This window comes from Panthera pardus, unplaced genomic scaffold (assembly GCF_024362965.1).
Source record: "Panthera pardus isolate Hobbes unplaced genomic scaffold, ASM2436296v1 HiC_scaffold_8, whole genome shotgun sequence".
Lineage (NCBI taxonomy): Eukaryota > Metazoa > Chordata > Mammalia > Carnivora > Felidae > Panthera > Panthera pardus.
In genome coordinates this window covers 126,857,067-126,876,186 of record NW_026527013.1, presented here as the reverse complement: position 1 = coordinate 126,876,186, position 19,120 = coordinate 126,857,067, and the positions used below count along the sequence as shown (strand labels likewise).

General features: G+C 39.3%; 1 protein-coding gene across 6 annotated transcripts in view; it reads left to right on the top strand.

The window, feature by feature from the left end:
* ELMO1 (engulfment and cell motility 1) overlaps positions 1 to 19,120 on the top strand; it is a 534,040-nt gene that overhangs the window by 185,902 nt on the left and 329,018 nt on the right. For 5 of the 6 annotated variants that reach the window (XR_008420442.1, XM_019418107.2, XM_019418110.2 and 2 more), the window contains 4 exons: positions 4,636 to 4,735; positions 11,621 to 11,772; positions 13,908 to 13,986; positions 18,564 to 18,608. Coding sequence is in view for 5 of the 6 variants with exons in the window: in XM_019418107.2 (XP_019273652.1) it covers positions 4,636 to 4,735; positions 11,621 to 11,772; positions 13,908 to 13,986; positions 18,564 to 18,608 (376 nt within the window). In the remaining variant the exon portion in view is untranslated. The remainder of the gene's footprint in view (positions 1 to 4,635; positions 4,736 to 11,620; positions 11,773 to 13,907; positions 13,987 to 18,563; positions 18,609 to 19,120) is intronic. The other variant, XM_053897719.1, reaches the window with a different exon arrangement.

Here is a 19,120-nt window from a genome sequence, read left to right as displayed (position 1 = left end):
GCAGTCGGCTTAATCTGTGGCAGTCAGTACTGCAAAATCTTTAGCTTAGCACTTTATAAAAAACAAATAAACCAAACAAATAAAAGTGCTTCTGCACGTGCCATGTGCTTGCTTTATATTTGTAACCCTTTTAGCCTTGATCTTTTGCACGCGGCATTGATTTCAGAGCCTTGGCTCCTGCCCTCTCTCCTTGGAGCGTAAGTCAGTCCTCTAGGAGTGAGACTAAACATCTATGTCAGGGTTCAATAAGGGCTTTTATACCTGCATCATTTGAAATTAGGTGATTGAGTTCCTTGATTTGGAATGTAATAAAATTTTAGGATGGCCATCTTCTCCTTGCAACTGAGGGTTTGAGGTTGAATTTTAAAAAAATTCTCCTTCAAAAAAAAAATCCTCCCTCATGGAAACCTAGTATGCCATCCAGCGACCAGTCGTAATGAATTATATTTATGTTATATATGCACTATATATATGCTATATTATATTTGCATGTGTATATATATTTTTATATTGTAATACATAACATGTATAAATATATCTAATCACATACATATGTTATATAGAATATATTAAATAGAATATATATGTTCTGTTCTATAGTATAACCGACTATATATGGTCTAATAAAATATATAGAATATGTTAGATATATAGAATATATAGAATATATTCTATAGATATTCTATAGATATTTTATATCGATATAAAATATCTATAGATATATATCTATATAGATATATATAATATCTATAGATATTTATCTATATAGATATATATAATATCTATAGATATTTTATATCGATATAAAATATATAGAATATCTATAGAAACTACAAAGCACATAAAGAGGGAGAAAGAGAGCGAGAGCGAGAGAGAGAGAGAGAGAGAGAATCTCAGGCAGGTTCCATGCTCAGATTTTTATATCTATATAAAATATATAGAATATCTATAGAATATATAGAATATGTTAAAATATATGATGTGTATAAATAAAATGTTATTAGATAATATTTCTACAAAATATGAATATCAATAATATAACATGTATATAAAGTGTTATTAGATGGACCAAGGGAGCGATCCCTGCCATGGACACCTTGGTGTGTGATATGAAAGAAGCTTCTCTCACTTACCAACCGTTCACACTAATGGAAACTACAAAGCACATAAAGGCCTATCGCAGTGGCAGAAATGGTGCTCCACCTCCTTAACAACCATGGAGATTAAAATCCTGGCCCCAAAAGCAGATTGGAGATTTGAAAACCAAATGATACACTTTCTCTCCGTCTTTTCTCTCAAGTCCTTGCAGCCTGTCTGAGAAGTCTGTGGGCAGAGTTCTAGAGCATTGGAGGAAGCAGGACAATCCTAGATGTTACTCAGGCCACTTGGATTATGGGCCCATTGAGCAGGGGACAGAGTCATTTTTCCTTCAGATAATTAGAGAGCATAAATATAATTTATTTCTTGTTTCTAAGGCAGTTAAGGAAGACTAATACTATCTCTATTCTCAGCCTCAACTAGCTCCAGGGAATATAAAGACAAGTTTGATTCCAAGAGTGTGTGCTTTCCTTTGTCACTGCCTGTCCCACTGCTCATGCTGTTAGTGACAACAGTGAGGCAGTGTTTTGCCTGTATGGAGGCCATGGGTGCCGTTCTCCAATGTCGTGTATATGGGGGACTTTGAGCCGTTGAGATCTTTTAACATGCCAGGCATAAGCAAATGGCAACTATTATATGTTTGTTTTCCGCTCTTTTAAGTAAAAAGGAAAATAAATTAGCAAATAGTGTTTACTGATAATGATATGGTAAAATAATACATTAGCTAATATTGTTTACTAATATTATACATTATTATGTAATAATGTTTTCACAGTAATACTGATACCAACATACTCTATTAATAAATCTTGCTAATTGTTTTTATACCTGGCTCTCTTATTTTCCTGATGCAATTTACTTTTTTTTTTTTTTTTTAATTTCACTCAAGCTAATGTCTGGATTTTGTCATTCATTGTCTGTAGAATGAGTCATTTCTGGAATTCTTTTTAAAATTTGACCTTTCTTGCTCCTCTTTTTAACACGTTTTTCATCCTTCTACTTTTTTTTTTTTTTTTTTGGTTCTGTCCTTCAAGTAAGTTTGAGTTTTCTGGTTTGGGACTTATTTTGGGGGGCACACCATGTAAGGGGCCCCTGTAAGATTAGTATTGCCAATCTGTGAGTCAGAGAAGCCTTTGAAAAAAAGTATTTCTGGCCTGCATGGGTTGGCTTTCCTTGCGTTCCACCCCCCCCTCAACCCTGGCTCCAAGGACAGAGAATATTTGAAGGCAAACATTTGAAGATCATGGGCTTTGCTTATCTTTCTAGAAGATCACTTTTGCATAATGATCATAGCTAACACTCACATGTTGCTGTATATATACACCACACCCAAGCTTAAAGTGTGGTAGCTTGTTCTATTTCCCCAAAAATCCTGAGTGATCACCACCACCACCACCACCACTGATTTTTTTTTAATAAAGAGTGTGCATGAGCAGAGAGAGGGGAAGAGGGAGAAAGAGAGCGAGAGCGAGAGAGAGAGAGAGAGAGAGAGAGAATCTCAGGCAGGTTCCATGCTCAGTCCAGAGCCCAACATGGGGCTTGATCTTATGAACCATGAGATCATGACCTGAGCTGAAATCAAGAGTTGGATGCTTAACCGACTGAGCCACCTAGATGCCCCACCACCATCATTTTTAATAAATGAGGAAACTGAGGCACAGAATGTATCAGTAGCTTGCCCACTTAGAATTGGAGGGGAAAACTGCTATCTGACTCCTGAATCTGCACACATAATCATTTTTATCTATTTTTATCTGTTGCATCTCATCATCTCTGATCTCTGGGAGCTTTGGATCATGGTCTTCTGAGAGCCGTTGCCTCTTCTGTAGGTTTCTTTCTTGCATCACAGCTTGGAAAGTGATGCAGAATTCCCAAGGCCATTACTGAGGCTGGGCTGAGAGAACTGGGAAGAAGGGAAATTATGAAGCCATTTTACTTTTTTTTTTAACGTTTATTTATTTCTGAGACAGAGAGAGACAGACATGAGTGGGGGAGGGGCAGAGAGAGAGGGAGACACAGAATCAGAAGCAGGCTCCAGGCTCTGAGCTGTCAGCACAGAGCCCGAAGTGGGGCTCGAAATCACAAACCGTGAGATCATGACCTGAGCCAAAGTCGGTTGCTCAACCGACTGAGCCACCCAGGCGCCCCATATGAAGCCGTTTTAAAAGAAACATCAGCCTCAGGCACCTGGGTGACCCAGTTGGTTAGGCATCCGACTCTTGGTTGCAGCTCAGGTCATGATCTTCTAGTTTGTGGGTTGAAGCCCCGCGCTGGGCTCTGCGCTGACATTGTGGAACCTGGTTGGGATTCTCTCTCTTCCTTTCTCTCTGCCTCTCCCCTGCTTGCTCTCTCTGTCTATCAAAATAAATAAATACGTAAATAAATAAACAAACAAACAAACAAAAAAGAAACACGAGCCTGTTTTCTATACTATTAACTGAGAATAGATGGGAAAATTCAATCTAAACATTCTATGAGACTTTGTAGTGTAGCAATTGTATATATGAGTTTACAGATTCAAATTCTGAACTATATTTTTTAAAAATCAAGCACATGAATCTGTGAGGTTGCATAGTATGCAGAAATCCTGATGGGCATAATTCAATGTACTTGAAGACAGTACTTATCTTGACAGTTAATGTTTATTATGATGATGATTTACAGTAGAGGTGAGTTTCTGTAAAATATTCTGAGTGTCTGTTGAGTGTGGTTTTGAACGCATTAGAAACTAGGATATTGTCTGATAAGGGTCATGGGTGGAACTGTTTGTCTCATCTCTGTTTTGATTTCTAACTCAAACATTAGACCCTTCCTATAGCCTTCCAAATCACAGCAAGTCTACAGCAAACAGTCATTATTTCTACAGATATTCTATAAAGACTATTAATAAAATGCTGTCCAGGGTAACAGAAATGAATATGCTTACTTACATATATATTTGTACCTATGTGTTTGTGTGTGTGTCTGCACTGACACACACACACACACACACACACACACACACACACACACACCCCACTCAAATCCTGTGCAAAGTGCTAATACTCTTAATAGAATTATTTATAATTATTAGATACCGTGAATAATGAAAGAAGCACATTGCCCTCTCTTGGTTACTCTAACTTTCATTTGCTGAAAAGCTTTTCTTTAAGTTATCATTTACTGAATGCTTATATACTACACATGTGATTAAGTGCTCTACAAGCAGCCCTGTGATTAAATAGGTATCACTATTCAGTTTTTCAGCTAAGACAGAGGCTCAGAGAGATTTGTGAACTGCCCAGTATGACATAGTTCACCAGAGTGAGAATCTGTGAGAGCCCAGGTCTGTCCAACTGAGGCCCTGGCTTATTCCATAAAACCCACCTTCCTCCTTTCCGTAGACTCACATTTTTTAAGAAGTTTCCTGAGGCCTAGCTGTGTATCTCAATGATCTTTTATAATTCTTCTGTATCCACTTATTTAAAGCTTTCTCACTTCTGTGTCTGTGCTTCTGCTCAGCTCTCCATCTCCATTAATCTTCTCTGTGTTTTCCAGCTTTGGAGACATGCTGTCCTTCACCCTGACAGCCTTTGTTGAGCTGATGGACCATGGAATAGTATCCTGGGATACGTTTTCAGTGGCGTTTATTAAGAAGGTAATGCAGATTGTTTTTTCAGGGCTTAAATTACTTTCATAGATATTTTGCTCTGCTTTGAGGATATGTTATAATTGTTTCTTATAGTTATTTGTGTAAAAGATAGATGTGGTTGTTGAAAATATTATGCATGTGGGGGTCTGGGCACCTAACTTCTATGTGAAGATGACATTGTCTCCCCACCAGGATCAAAAGGGTGTGTATGTGAGAACCCACAGTCAAGGGAAATCAAGGAATCACGTTGTTTACACTACAGACGCAGTCCCTTAGGAGTCCCTGGACAGGATTCAGTTATTCTCAAGACCTAAGTAGAGTTTTTTCTATCCTTCTTCAACCTTCTCTGCCCTCAATCAGGTATTCAGGGAAGGGGAAAGAGGGAAAGCATATTGATTTCCTGCATACCTGGATTTGAAGCAGGGATATAAGAGAAGGAGGTGTGCTTGGGTCCATGCTTCTTAAGTCAAGCTCACTTGTAATCATGGTGCAGTAAATGTCTCTGGGATTGATTTCTCCTTCTTTAGGAGGAAGGTAATGAAGGGGTGGGCAAGGTGGACTTGGTGTGGGAACAGAGGGCAGAAGAGCCCCCACTGTTCCCTTATAAATTTACTTTATAAGTATAGATTTCTGGGAAGGGTTATGTAAAATAAAGAATTTCAGAGAATCTGTGCAAAAGCTGGAAAGTCAAAGCAAAATCCAGAAGAGTCACTTGAATTTTTTAAACCTTGTTATTTTAATCCATGTTGAAATCATGGTAGACTTACAGAAAAATCGCAAAAAACAGTACAGAATGTTCCCAAATGCCCTTCATGCAGCTTCCCCTAGGTTAACATTTTGCATAATGAGGGTACAGTTACCGAACTAGGAAATTAACAGTGGTACTATTACCATTATTTGATTTCACCATTTCTTCTACTCATGTCCTTTATCTGTCTAAGGGCCTGACCCAGGATCCCACATTGCACTTAGCTGTCATGTCTCCTTAGAGTCTTCTGATCTGACAGTTCCTCAGTTTTTCCTGGTCTTTCATGACAGAAAGTTTTGAAGACTACTGGTCAGTTATTTTGTAGAGTGTCCCTTATTTTGGATTTGTTTGGTATTTGATGGTTAAATTAAGGTTACGCACTTTTGGCAGGAATGCCAGAGAAGTAGTGTCATACCTTTCTCACTCGGCACATTGTATCGGGGTACATGATGTCGACATGTGTTATTAATGGTGGTGTTGACCTTGGTTACATGGTTGAGGTGCTATCTGCTGGGTCCACTCACCGTGAAGTTCTTTCCCTTTTGAAGTTAATCAGTATCTTCTGGGAGATACTGCCTTGAATCAAAGGGCACAGAAAAGCCCCTAGATTGTCAAATGAGGGTGTTGGAATTGGGTGCCCCAGAGATCGAATGCTTACATGATACATATTTATTTCAGACAAGAGCTGATTGGGAACCAGGGCCTTCTCAACAGACCTCTGAATTCTCTTCCCTTATGTAAGGGCATAAAGCCAAAGGAGATGATTAATGGGAACTACTAGAAGAGGAAGCCTCAGTCAGTGGTACGAATTGCTAAAAAGAAAAGAAACGATTGTAGATGAGAAAGCCAAGGAAACGTAAGCAGTGAATGATGAATGTGAAGAACAAATTGCTGTGTTCTGTCTTTCTAGGATAAAAGTTCTAGAGAAGTAAGTTCAAATCTGAAGATACTGGGTTTTGTGGATTTTTCATACTTAACAAAAATGTTAACTCATACTGGATTATGGCAGGCCTTTCTCTCCTACATCCAAATTGCCTTGCTTGTCTGTTGTTAGAGCCTCTTTTGCTCTAAAAACAGTGCTGTTCTGAATGCAGATTCCTTGAGGTTGTATTGTGCTTTCATCCACATTATCTCTTTTGATCTCCAGAAATCCTTTCCAGAACAGAGCAGACTGTCTTGCTATTACTGGTCAGGAGGGGAGGATACAATGGCTTGGGGAGGTTAAGTGATGTCATAGGGAGTGGAGTGTCACTGGTCCCATGGTTAAGGGCTTCTTCCCCTCATGCTATACACCTGTGCTTTCAAATGGTGGGAAAAATAGCTTCTGAAGATTGGTTGAACCAGTATCGCCTCTGTTCAGCCCTCCCCAACCTCACTGGTAAGAAGTTAAGTGATTTCTTCTGCTCTCCATTCTCCTTGGATCTTGTGTTTGTCCCTGTGCAAACACTTACCCCGTTTTTGTGAATTCTTTGTTTTTTTTTTTTTACTGGCTCCCAGTAGACCATGAGTCTTAGGAGGCTGGAACCACAGCTTTCTGCATGACTTTATCCTCAGGGCCTGGCACAGAGGAAGACCGTAATACCTTTGTGTGAAATGAATGAATGAAACTTGTTTTGGAAGAATTTTTTTAAAACTCTAGAACTTGAAGAAAAGAAGGAGTATAGTAACACCGTATTTAACTCTATTTCAAGTAAAATTTCAGTTGTGAATGGACAGGGATTTGAAAACTTTTTCGTTAAATGATGTGAGAAGTGGTTAGAGAGAATAACAATAATTTAATATTCTAATTACGTAAGAAAATGGTTTTCATTCATTGAAATTAAATTAAAAAGTCTAAGGAAGCAAAGACTAGCGGTCTTGGCAGTTTAAATAAAAAATTAAATATTTTCTCAAAAGGCAATACATTTAATGGATTTCACATTCTCATTCCTTGCCATTCTCTTTCCTTTGCATTGCTACTTAGATCTCAGTCCCTTATGAGAATCTGAAAAAATGGCCATCACAAAATGACTTTATAATTGATAGTTTTTGTAAGGTTAACTTTTTTTATTCATTAGCTGGATCAAATTCAGCACTTTCACAACCCAGGAATTGTATGCAGGCAACTGTCTTTTAAATGGAGCTTTATCTCAACAAAACTCATCTAGGAAATGCCCTGACAAAAGATGTTTATCTCTGTGGTCCAGACTTGGCTTCCTATTAATGCCAAATTCATACCACTTTGGAGAAATATTTTTTCCCTGCCAGCCTGTCTTCTTCTTTACTATCTGTTTTCTTATGTGTGGATGGAGATTCTCGTTTACAAACTTTGTCTGCAATAAATAACATCATTTCATAAACATTTTGAAAGGTAGAATCCCTTGATGACAAAATGTAATGTTGCTTTTTAAAGAGTTGGCTACTTAGGGAGAGGGTAGGAAGTTGTGGAGAAGAAAGAAAGGGAAGAAAAACAAAACAAAAAACTAGAACTTTCTATCTTACCCTTTGGTTTTCCCCTAGCCAAGTATAACATCAGTGCCTTTTCTCAGAAGGGGCGTTTCATACAAATGCTCTTACAGCCTTAGCTCTGCAGGAGGGCCTGGTTCACCCTACATAGTTTTCAGCACCTGGACAGACATCCAGCCAATTCAGTTTAGAGACTCAGTAATTTTTACCTCTTAAAAGACTAGAGAGATTCATGGGCCTGTGCCCAGATAATTTAAAATATGGCAATGGAACTGCAGGCTCTCTGTGGTTCTTTTCAGTTTTGACAGCATGGAAGAATTTTAAGATCTCGCCCTAAGTTATTCTAAGAAGTGTTTATGTGATTTTAATAGTTTATATCTTTGATGCATGCACTGTGATGCCCCTTAGCTTTTTAGAAGCCACACAAATACTCCTCCGTATTATTTAGGTAACATTTAAAAATGAATGCAAGCATGTGGTGGTAGTATATATAATTATTGCTAACTCTTCTTACCTCTTCTTTCTTACAGTACAGACCTACTTTCACACAGCCGTGCTTTGGCTTAGGGCTGGCTCACCTGTGTGGGCCAAAAGTACAGTAATGGAGCCAGAAGTAATCTAAAGGCAAAGAAAGTCATTGTTTCTTTGGGGGTGGGCAAGAGAAATTAAAAATTTAACCAGAAAATCTTTACTGTTCCGTAACTATACTAAGATCTATAGTTATTTAAAATAGACATAGAGAATAATGCTTGTATTTTGACGAATTTGTACATGCCCTAATAAGGAGCCTGTCTACAGTCATTATGTTTGTTCAGTCAGCCCTGATGCCTTGGTTATTGGTACTTATTAGATGGAAAGATTGGGTCATTTAAATGTCTGGTTAGAACCACTGACAGATAAAGGCAAAAGGTGGCAGTTAGTTTAAAAAAGCCACTAGTATTTTAGTACTACAAAATACTAGTACAAGTATTTTCACGTTCTCAAGCCACAGACTTGTACATAGACTTCTAACGATCTGCATGCCTGCTGTCTGCGAGGCAGGACTCAGCTAAGTGTGTTACACAGAATGCTCCTTTTGTAAGCTGCATTAGGATTGCTGAAATGATAGGTTCCATATCTCACAAAAGAGGTGAAGTATAGAAAAGATTAATTTTTAAGAATATTTTGATGAAAGTAAGGGGTTAGTTTTATGGGAGAGAAATTGATAGAAATGGCAAAGGGAAATGGAATATGTATATGTAATTCAAATATGCCTGAATTAGAGCAGAGAACACAAACTCTTTTACAACATTTGAGCAAGCCCCCTGGGACCATGACGGTCAATAATTTGTAGGAAACTTTAAAAGAAGGTATAGTTTGTTTCAGAAAATATTGAGAGTTCTGGTTGGATATTTTGAGAAAGGAAATGTTACCAAAAGGATATTTATGGAAGTAGAGGATAAATGTGTATTAGAGGGGAATCTTGAACATAAAGGAAAGTGAAGATGCAGTCTTAGTAATCCAAGAATGAGTTGGCCCCTGGGCCGATGTTGTGCATGTACAACTGAATGCGTATCAAAGGGGAGACATCGCAAAATGTGTTCGTAGCGATAGAAAATAGGGGACTGGAATTATAATCACTAATGATTATGGCAAACTTGGAAAAAGGTGATAATTGAGAAAGGAGGATTAAGAAGACAATGAGATTGGTTTTCACACCTTTTAATTTAGGCTTTGTTGGAATATCTACTTGGAGTCATACTTTTGGATGCCAAGAATAAGCAATTAATGTACTTCATAGTAAATGCCTTTTTATTTTTCTGTCTTTGCTAGACTATAAGGTCCTCGAAATTAAAAAATCATGTGGGTTTTGCTCATTTACCTATTTCCAGATCTTAGGACAGTGTAAGCCTCTTTTATGGCACACAATCCATACTAGTACTTGAATAAGTGAGAAGAGTGTGTGGAAGCTACAAGGTAGGGGGGCAGGTATTGACAGTAGGCTCTCAGGTGGAAGCTTCTCCAGGAAGTCTTAAAGGTACATCCAAATTTACTAAATGGGGGAAGAAAAGGAGCACGGAAGGCGGAGAGATAGTGCTGAGAAAAATCGGAAGTACTGTCAACAAATTTATTTGTGAGTTCTTCAGCGTTTTTTTTTTTTAATTGGGTACCAGGAATTATGCTGGGATAATGGAAAATGGTTGAGGTGGTGTTGGTGAAGAAGTCAAGGAATTGACATTCTGTTTAGAGGAGGTCTAAGTGAAGTATTAAACCGTGGGCTCAGGATGAGGGTAATAGGATTTTTGTCAGAAAAAGATGGCCTTAGCTTGGTAGATTGGACAGAGTGGAGCAGACTGTGAGGATTAAGGCAAAGGCTTGCCAGGGACAGTAAACACATTGGAGAAGTTTATTAGCCATGAAAGGAGCTGAAGCAGTCTTTTGAGAATCTTAAAATTTTCATACTCTTCCTGTGCTTTATGCTATAAAATAATAGCTTTCTGGAATATAAAGCCATAATATTACCATACTATACTTCTTCATGTCATCTATTTGCCACCCCTGAGATCCAGACGTATCTGGGGCCAGAGAGGGTACTGGTATCTGTATCCACTACCCTTACTTCCACCAGGGAGTCATTAGCTAGAAACAGTGGAGATGGTAACTGTGGTTGCCATGGGCACCTTTGCGTTTAATCTTGTACAAGGATGGAGAGGGGATGAGGAGAAGGGGTCAATGGGACAGCAGAAAGAAGAAATTAGTGCCAATGGGGGGAAGCAGCAAGTGTCGATTTGTCATGGAACCAAATTATTTAGCTTTTAAGAAAGTAGTCATTATGTTGATATAATAACAGCCTTTTAGTGTGAGTTGTCAACAGACAGGAATAACTTTTAATGAGACCTCTAAAATAAAACCTTTATGGTACCCATGTGTTTGGGTTACTGTGATCCATTATTCTAACCCTTATTTTACTTCCCTCTTACATTGTGATTTATTGTGTTTGAGGCCTTAGTGATTCATTCCTTAGGGAATATATTTTAGTGCTTAAGCTATTATTTTAACTTTTAGCACTGCTCATTTAAATGTTCTCCTGTTTGCTAAATTTGAGATGAAAGGAATGTATTTTAACCATAAGAAATTGGAAGGATGGGGGAAAGAGTGTTTCATTGTTGAATAATGAGGAGCGTAGCCAGTGCCTAAGAAGTTGCCAGTTGGATTGTGTTGACAAGTGTGATTTGTGTGAATCCCTTAAGAATATAACCAGGGTCATAATATGAACATAAAAATCATGAATCGTGTGGGGGAAGGAGTAGCCTGGGAATGGAAGGAAATGGCTATTAGTATATGTTGAAATTACTGTCTCAAAGAAACACAGGAGTCCTCACAATATATGTGTTGAAATCATCTGCCTCTGAAAGCTAAAACCCAGAAGAAAAATCCCAGAAAAACCAGAAAATAATTCTTTGAAGCTGTCTCCTTTTTAAAGTTGCTTATTATTGAATTATAGAAATAAGATATAAATATTGCTTTGTAATATGTAATATGAGCAATCATCGCTGACTTGATGTGTTCCTTACTATCCTGCTATAATTCTAGATACTTTTCATCCTCTGTGTCTGGTGTTTCTTAAGTGAGCTCCTAATTTCCTTATTTTGCTCCCTTCTGGATTTCTATGCTCTGTTTACCTCAAGTAGTCAATTGTGTCCTTCTTGGATTTTCAGATAGCAAGTTTTGTCAACAAATCGGGCATGGACATCTCAATCCTGCAACGGTCCTTGGCCATTTTGGAGTCAATGGTGCTCAATAGCCATGACCTCTACCAGAAGGTGGCTCAGGAGATCACTATTGGACAACTTATCCCACATCTTCAAGGGTAAGCATACCACTGCCACCCCCTCCATGAGGAGGGGAAATGGTTCTGGTAGACAGCCACCATGGAGCTCTGGGAAACACTTTGGATTGGTTTGATTAAATAGGCAGAAAAGGAATCTTGATTTGACATATAGGCACACCGTGTACCAGACACATCCCCCATCACACTGAAATGGCACAGTGACTTGCCTGTGGAGTGGAGCGGGGGTGGGGGGGGGCATGCCTGTTCCCAGTACCTGGCTCTTCATAGGCAGTCAGTTTTGATGAATGTGGTAGATACCGGTAGAATTTTACTTTTAACGAGGCCTAATAGGACAATTTGTTCTCTTGAGTTCTCAACAGTATCTTTCCTTAGTCATTAAAAATAGTGTTTTCTGTGATGAGTATTTTCATAGATAATTGGGAATTTTTAAAGGTAGGCTTCTTTCTTAGGCTCAAGGTGATTACAGTGAGCTTCAGTTTTGTATTTTGTAACGTATGTGTTTTATCTCTAGCGGCTTGAGCTCTAAGATGCGGCCCTGAACAGCCTGTAGGCTTTCCCTTCTCTCTACTCTTAGGTAGTTAGTAAGGTTGCCTCTGAGAAGCACCCCCCCTGTACAATGCTACTTTATAAATAAACCTATTTGGAGTTGCAGGTGGCAACAAACCCCCTGCGGTAGCTTACACAAGACCAGGGGTTTACTGAAAGAATACTGGTACACTTTCTAGAACCCAGGAATGACTTAAGTAGCTAAACCTTGACAAGGATAGAAACTATGGCCTCCTCGGAGTCCTCACAACAGGCCTTTTCTCTTGTGTTTTGGTTGGCACTAAAGTGACTTGGCTCCCAGTAACTACCACCCCTGGTCTCTCAGGACACATTTGCCAGTTCTCAAGAGGAAATCTGATTGGCCTTTTGGGGTTGGGAATGCAGGCTGGGGCTGTGAGGGAATGTTCATTAGTTCTCAATATGCCAAAAATGTTACCTGTTATGTTTATAATGTAAACTACCAAAGTGCATTAGATGTTTCTTTCATTTGGAAGGGGGGATGGTGACCAGGATGTAATAAGGTTTTAAGTCACACAAGCTATGGATTGTGGCCTCAGGGAAAATGAGCACATGATGATTGTGTGCAAAATGATGATTTTGTGCAAAACCTGTCTAGAAATAATACCAGTTTCACATTTCCCTGAATGTGAAATGCATTATTTCTATAGTCTGTGTCTTTTCTCTGAATCTCGAGGGCATACTTGAGCATTCACGGTACATTTTGCCAAAGTGGAGAGTTTCTTATTTGGCAAGTGCCATGCTGAGGATTTTATATACATGAACTAATTTTATCCTAAAAGCAATACCTTTAAGAACCTGGGTTCTCACCCAGTGTTACAGATGAGGAGACGGTGTTTTGGGGATACCCCATGAACTCTTCCAAGGCTACATGGCCAGCCTGCGGAGCACTGGGCTTTAGATTTCATCCCTCCAAGGGCTGCGTTCTCAACTTTGCTTCTCCCTAAATTATTTCTAAATGTAGCTCTCCGGCTGCTCTTTGTTTGTGCCTTGGGTCCTTCTTGTTTACTCTTTACCATGGAGCTTCCATGAGATTTTTGCTTCATTTGGAATTTCTGACTTCATTTTGGTAAAAAGAAAATTTGTAAATTTAAAAAATAAAAACCTGTTGTTTTTATTATTTAAAAAGTTTTTGTTTGAAAATAGAAATTTAGAATATGTAATATCATTGCCATGGAGATAAAAGTGGTATCCTTTATAATAAGTCCAGGAGTGTAGGGACAGGCAAGTCTGGTCCCTATATACTTCATGCAGCAGACAGAAAATCACACACACACACACACACACACACACACGGCCCCTGGGTTCATGTTTTAAGCCTAATAGAGGAGAAGGGGAGAGAGCCGGCTGACCACCTATCCCCAGGGAACAGTGTGTTGTCCAGCTAGCAACAGTAGTTGTACCCCCCACCCTCCCACTGTGTTTCCTGCCTCATGATGATGATTGAAATACATTCTCATTCAGTGACAACTGCATTTTCTAGGCCATGTCTTTCTCTCTCATCTTTTTTTGGGGAGATCACGACCCTTATGATGGTCTGACTCAGAGGTAGCCTGTTCTGACTTTCTGTATTGTTTGTGTCTTTACAGGACAGATCAAGAAATCCAAACCTATACCATTGCAGTGATTAATGCACTTTTCCTGAAGGCTCCTGATGAGAGAAGGCAGGTAAGCTGGATTTCTTTTGTCTTAAGACTGTACCTGGGACTGGCAACTTTTGGGGCAGTGAGTGCCCTTTCCTTCCCATCCTGGGGAGTCCTTGGGCATCCCTGCTTCTCTGCAGCCCAGCTGGCCAGCCTGGGCTCGTTCACAGATCCAGTGGGCACTAGTTGGAGGTGCGCAAGCCCTTGTCTCAGGAAGAACACTCGGAAGGCTCTGGAGGCAGAGTCCTTTCATCAAATGAAACCCAACGTAGAAACTCGAAACATAAAGAGATGAAAGTGTTACTGCTGTGGTGGAAGCAGAGGTAGAAGCCTTGAGATCTTCTGTCATGCCGTTGCATGCTTCCTAGGGCAAGAGAGGTATTTCTTCCTGCCTGCAAGCTGTTCTCCTTTGCCCATGGAGGTTTAAGATGGCAAGGACAGGAGGGAGGACACGCAGATGGCTGCTACTGGTTGAGATAACTGTTCCTATGTCTGGGGAGCTCTTTGCTCCATGACATTTCTGTTGTCCACACATGCATGTGGTGGGGAGGACTGAGCAACACATTTCCCTTCTGTGCAAACAAGGGAAGGGACCCTTTGATGGACCTATGTAAAACCTGTCCTTTGATACTGTCCTTTGTCTGCAGATCTCTGGTTCTTCTGCAGTGAAGTAAAGGATCATTATAGATGGTGCTGTGGAAGAAGTAGAATTTTGCACGTCTTGGAATATAGCTTGCACCTCAAAATCCATTCCTGTTTTTTCCATCAACATAACATATATTGTGTTACCTTGGTCACAATTCACTTTCATTTAAAAATGGGTTGGAAATATGAGATGTTTCCACCAATAGCAAGTATAGCGGGAGCTCTGTGACAGTTACCACTAAATTGTTTTAGCAGAACTTAGAAGCTAGCATGCTACTGGACATCATGTCAAGAATTTTAGTTTTTAATTTTATTTTTTTTCATTGCCAAGGATTTTAAACCTCAGTGACTAAATGTGAGGGCTTCTGGTTTTTCATTTAGAATCATTTGCTTATTCCTAGGGGGTTCTGTTTGCACAATGAAGGGAGTGGCTTTGTTGTTTCCTGTGTTTGGTTTGGTGCTGGCCTGAGCCAGAGCCGGGGGGTTGCCTGCCCTCCCTAAGCCTGTGCTCCAGGCTTTTTTAAGGGGATTTTTAAGGTGGATTTTTAAGGGGAGCGTGGCCGGTGGAATCCTAGGTGGCACTGCCCTCTTAATGTCCAAATACAAATTACTGAGCTCATGATAACCTCCAGCAGCCCAGCGAATGGCCTGACAGCTCTTACATGTGCAGTCCTGACATAGGCATTGGAAAAGCTTGATCCTTCTACTGGCCAGATCAAGGACACCTGGCAAACTGGTAGCTGAGTGTGGAGTGGGGGTCAAGAAACCTGCTATCTGGTCTGACCTCATGGGCTTCTCCTTTTTCCTGTGGAAGAAGAGGTTGGATTTGGGGAAGCAAAAACTCATGCCCACCCTAAGTGCTATGATTTCACTTGGATCCCTAGATCTAAACCTGTGTAAGATGCATACACTTTGCATCTTCCTGGTACACCAAGAAGTACTGTTAATCTTCTCAATTTGTATCAAATGACCATGGAGAAATAGGGAATCAGTTGCCTATTGTACTGACTCCAGAATAATGACACCAATGAAAATATAATGGAATACCAACATAATGTTAGGTTTGGATTTTGTGAATCAGATTTTATTTTTTGAAAAGTAGGCAATATGAGACTGAGATGACACGGATTGGCAATATATTGCTATAATGATAATAAATCACAAAGGATAGTCTAATAACATTACATAATTTAAGAAAACAGTCCAACTAAGAAAGATAGGGTATATATAATCAAGCCAAAAATTTAGACTGTAATTTAGTCTTTGAAATAAAAACAGCGACAACATAGAAAATTAATTTTGACTTTATAAATTGTGTTGAATTTAAGATGAGTCCGTGACTATTGTTTGTCAAGAAAAGGAATATTTAGATTTTTAATTTAAAAAATGTTTTTCAGTGCATTAAGAGAGAGTTGGCTCTAAAAATATAATTTCAAGTACATGACAAAAAAAGTTTGATGTTATTTCCTGAAGGTTAGTGGAGCTTGTAAAGCAGAAGATCATACTAATTGGGGATATCACTTCAGTTCTATTATATATGTTGTTATTGGCTTTTCTTGTGAAAAATTAAATGTTCTGTATTTTGGGGGTAAATAGGAAAATTTACCAAAGCCTGTCATCAATGATAATATTTTGAGAATTTTCCATGTGCCAGGATCAGTGTTCAATGCTTTGTGTCTTATTTCATTGAATTCTCATATCTTCTGAAAGCCTTATTATTGCCTCTTTACAAATGAGAGTGAGAGGGAGTAAAGAATTTGACCAATTGCTGAGGAGATAAGAGTCACAGCTAGAATCCCAACCTTGACCTTGCTGTTCTCTGCAGAGCATCCATTGTCAGGGAGGCGTCACCCACAGAATTGTCCCCTGTTTGCCGAGAGAAGAACTCTCTGGAGCCTGAAAGACACAAGCCCATTTTCTCCCTCTAATTAGATTAAAACATAATCTAAACATTTATTTATTGGATTTATAGGAACAGCTTTGTTTGTTTGTTTTAAAGCCTTAGGACATTGGACAGATTCCACTTCAGTGAAAAAATTTTATTTATTTCAACTTCTCCTCCAGACTTTGGGCCAAACACATTGGTAGGACTCCATTAACTGGGTTTTCCTTACTTTTCAAAATGTTTAAAATGAATTCAGATGGATTTTAAACACCTCTTTTCGCTTTTACTGAGGAAAAATACCACCATGGTCAGATATTTTTACTTGTCAGGCAGACTGGAGCGATATTTTTGTTTTGTGTTCATTGAGTGGGCCTGAGAGAGTGCTAGGTTTAGAGGGGGCTGGGGCAGAACCTCCCACTTTGCCAAGGCCCCCTGGGGGTTTTTGGGGGTGTGGGAGAAGGTGGTGGTACAAGGGAGGGGTCTCTTGCTTCCCCATGCCTCCTGGATGTGGGAGATTCTCCCTGTCTCTGCACAGGTGAAGGGAAGGGGTACTTGTGTGGGGAAGGGGGCTCTTGGGGATGGGAGCAAACGGATCCTTTTCCTTACAACTACACGCCATTATTCATGTTACCATTTTCATGGCATACATGTTGGTGAGGTCCCTTCCAGATTTCTCTCTAAATATTTATGGTTTTCATAAGTATTATTTAAACAAAAACCTTTTTAAAACTTAAAAGATTTGGTGGGAAAATCAGAAAATACAGATTCAAAGGAAGAAGTTTGAATGAAACCTCTAATTGCATGCCCCAAGAGAGAACTCTTGCAACTGGTCACACTTTGTGTGGCCCCTCTTCCTGCTTTCTTCTAAGCAAAGCCTCTTCTACATACATGATTTTTTTTCACTACATGCACTGGTTATTTTTTTAACTGCTTTTAAAAATGAAACAGGATTTTGTGAATATCTTTCCATGTTAATATACATATATCCATATTTTTTTATTTTTAAATTTTTTTAATGTTTATTTTTGAGAGAGAGAGACAGAGTGTGAGCAGGGGAGGGGGCAGAGAGAGAGAGAGAGAGGGAGGGAGTCACAGAAACTGAAGCAGGCTCCAGGCTCTGAGTGGTCAGCACAGAGCCCAACGCAGGACTTGAACCCATGAGCTGCAAGATCATGACCCGAGCCAAAGTCGGATGCTTAACTGACTGAGTCACCCAGGGCCCCCCCCCTACATCCATATTTATATCTATCTATACTTTTATATCATCTTAACGGTATAAAATATTCTCTATGGACTCTCAAGTTTACTCAGTTTTCTTATATTGAACAACAACAACAACAACAACAAATCCATGTTGGAGACAAGGATTTTTTATTTTCTCCCTGACCAAGTTTCTGTTCCTTACAAGGGTAGTAGAAAACGTTCTTTCATTTCCAATCATTTATTGTCTACTTTCTGCCAGACATAGTGCTCCAGGCATGGAATACAAAGATGAAAAGGACAGTCTCGGTGCCCTTAAGGTGACCATAGGCTTACAGAAAAAGATAAATAATGTCAACAGATAATTACAACAATTGCTGTAGATACTGGAAATAAATTGTCCTTTTTAACTTATTTAAAATTTCATCAATCAATAGGCTAAAATAGAGAATTTTTTTCCTTTTTTGTGTGTGATTAGGCAGTAATTTCATTTTTATAAAAGAAAACAAATTAAAAGAACTGTAGGGTCCTTTGGGTTCTTTGTTTTTCATGTGGTCCAAGAAAAAAAAGTGGACCTTCCTATTTGCATTAGGAAGCAAGTACTGCCTTCTGTGTGCACCATAGAAAGACAGGTTCTTTCCAGGCTGCTCTTTTACTTGTTTCTGTGTGTGTCATTGTCCTTGCTTTTTTATTCTTAAGAGATTGGAAGGTGATTTGAAACACCTCACAGTGTTTATGCACTTTTCTCTGCAATGCAGTGGGTCAGCAGGGGTGTTAAACTAAAATTGTAACCTCTAACAGAGTCCTCTGAATTTCCATCCCTTCTTTTTTCCTACTTGCTTTCCTTTCTGTGGTGACGATGGCACCATTAGGTTGGTGTAGAGAGCAGTGTTGACATCCTTGATTGTCCTCTGACTGTAAGTCCCCACATTCTGTTTCTGCCCAAGCCTGCTTGCGTGTCCCCCTTGCACTTTCTCCCTGTGTTCTGGGTCCTCCTTGTTTCCCGCAAGTTTATTTTAACCTCGAATGAATTCATGGTTGTGTGTTTGAATCATAGCTTAGTTTCTTCTCTACTCAGTTAAGAGCAGCAACCCTAAAATCCAGCCCCTCCCTGCCCAAAAAACAACACACAGGTGTCTTCCTGAATATGAGCAGTATTTTTGTTTTTGAATGTTTGTACCGTGGTTGTACCCAACTTTATAATTTCTCCTTACTATCTGTTTCTCAATATTTAGAAAGAGTGTCCATGAATCATTTCTTTTAATAAAGTCACCTGCAATTCCTCTGTGTTAGCCAGGCAGCCCAAAGCCCAAAATACAGCTTGTAGAAATGATGCCTAGCAGTGCGGAGTGTGGGCTCTAAGAGCTTTGCATTTGCTCAGATATTTGTCCTTCCCTAAAGAGCTGCTCGGTTCACTTGCCTAGATTGT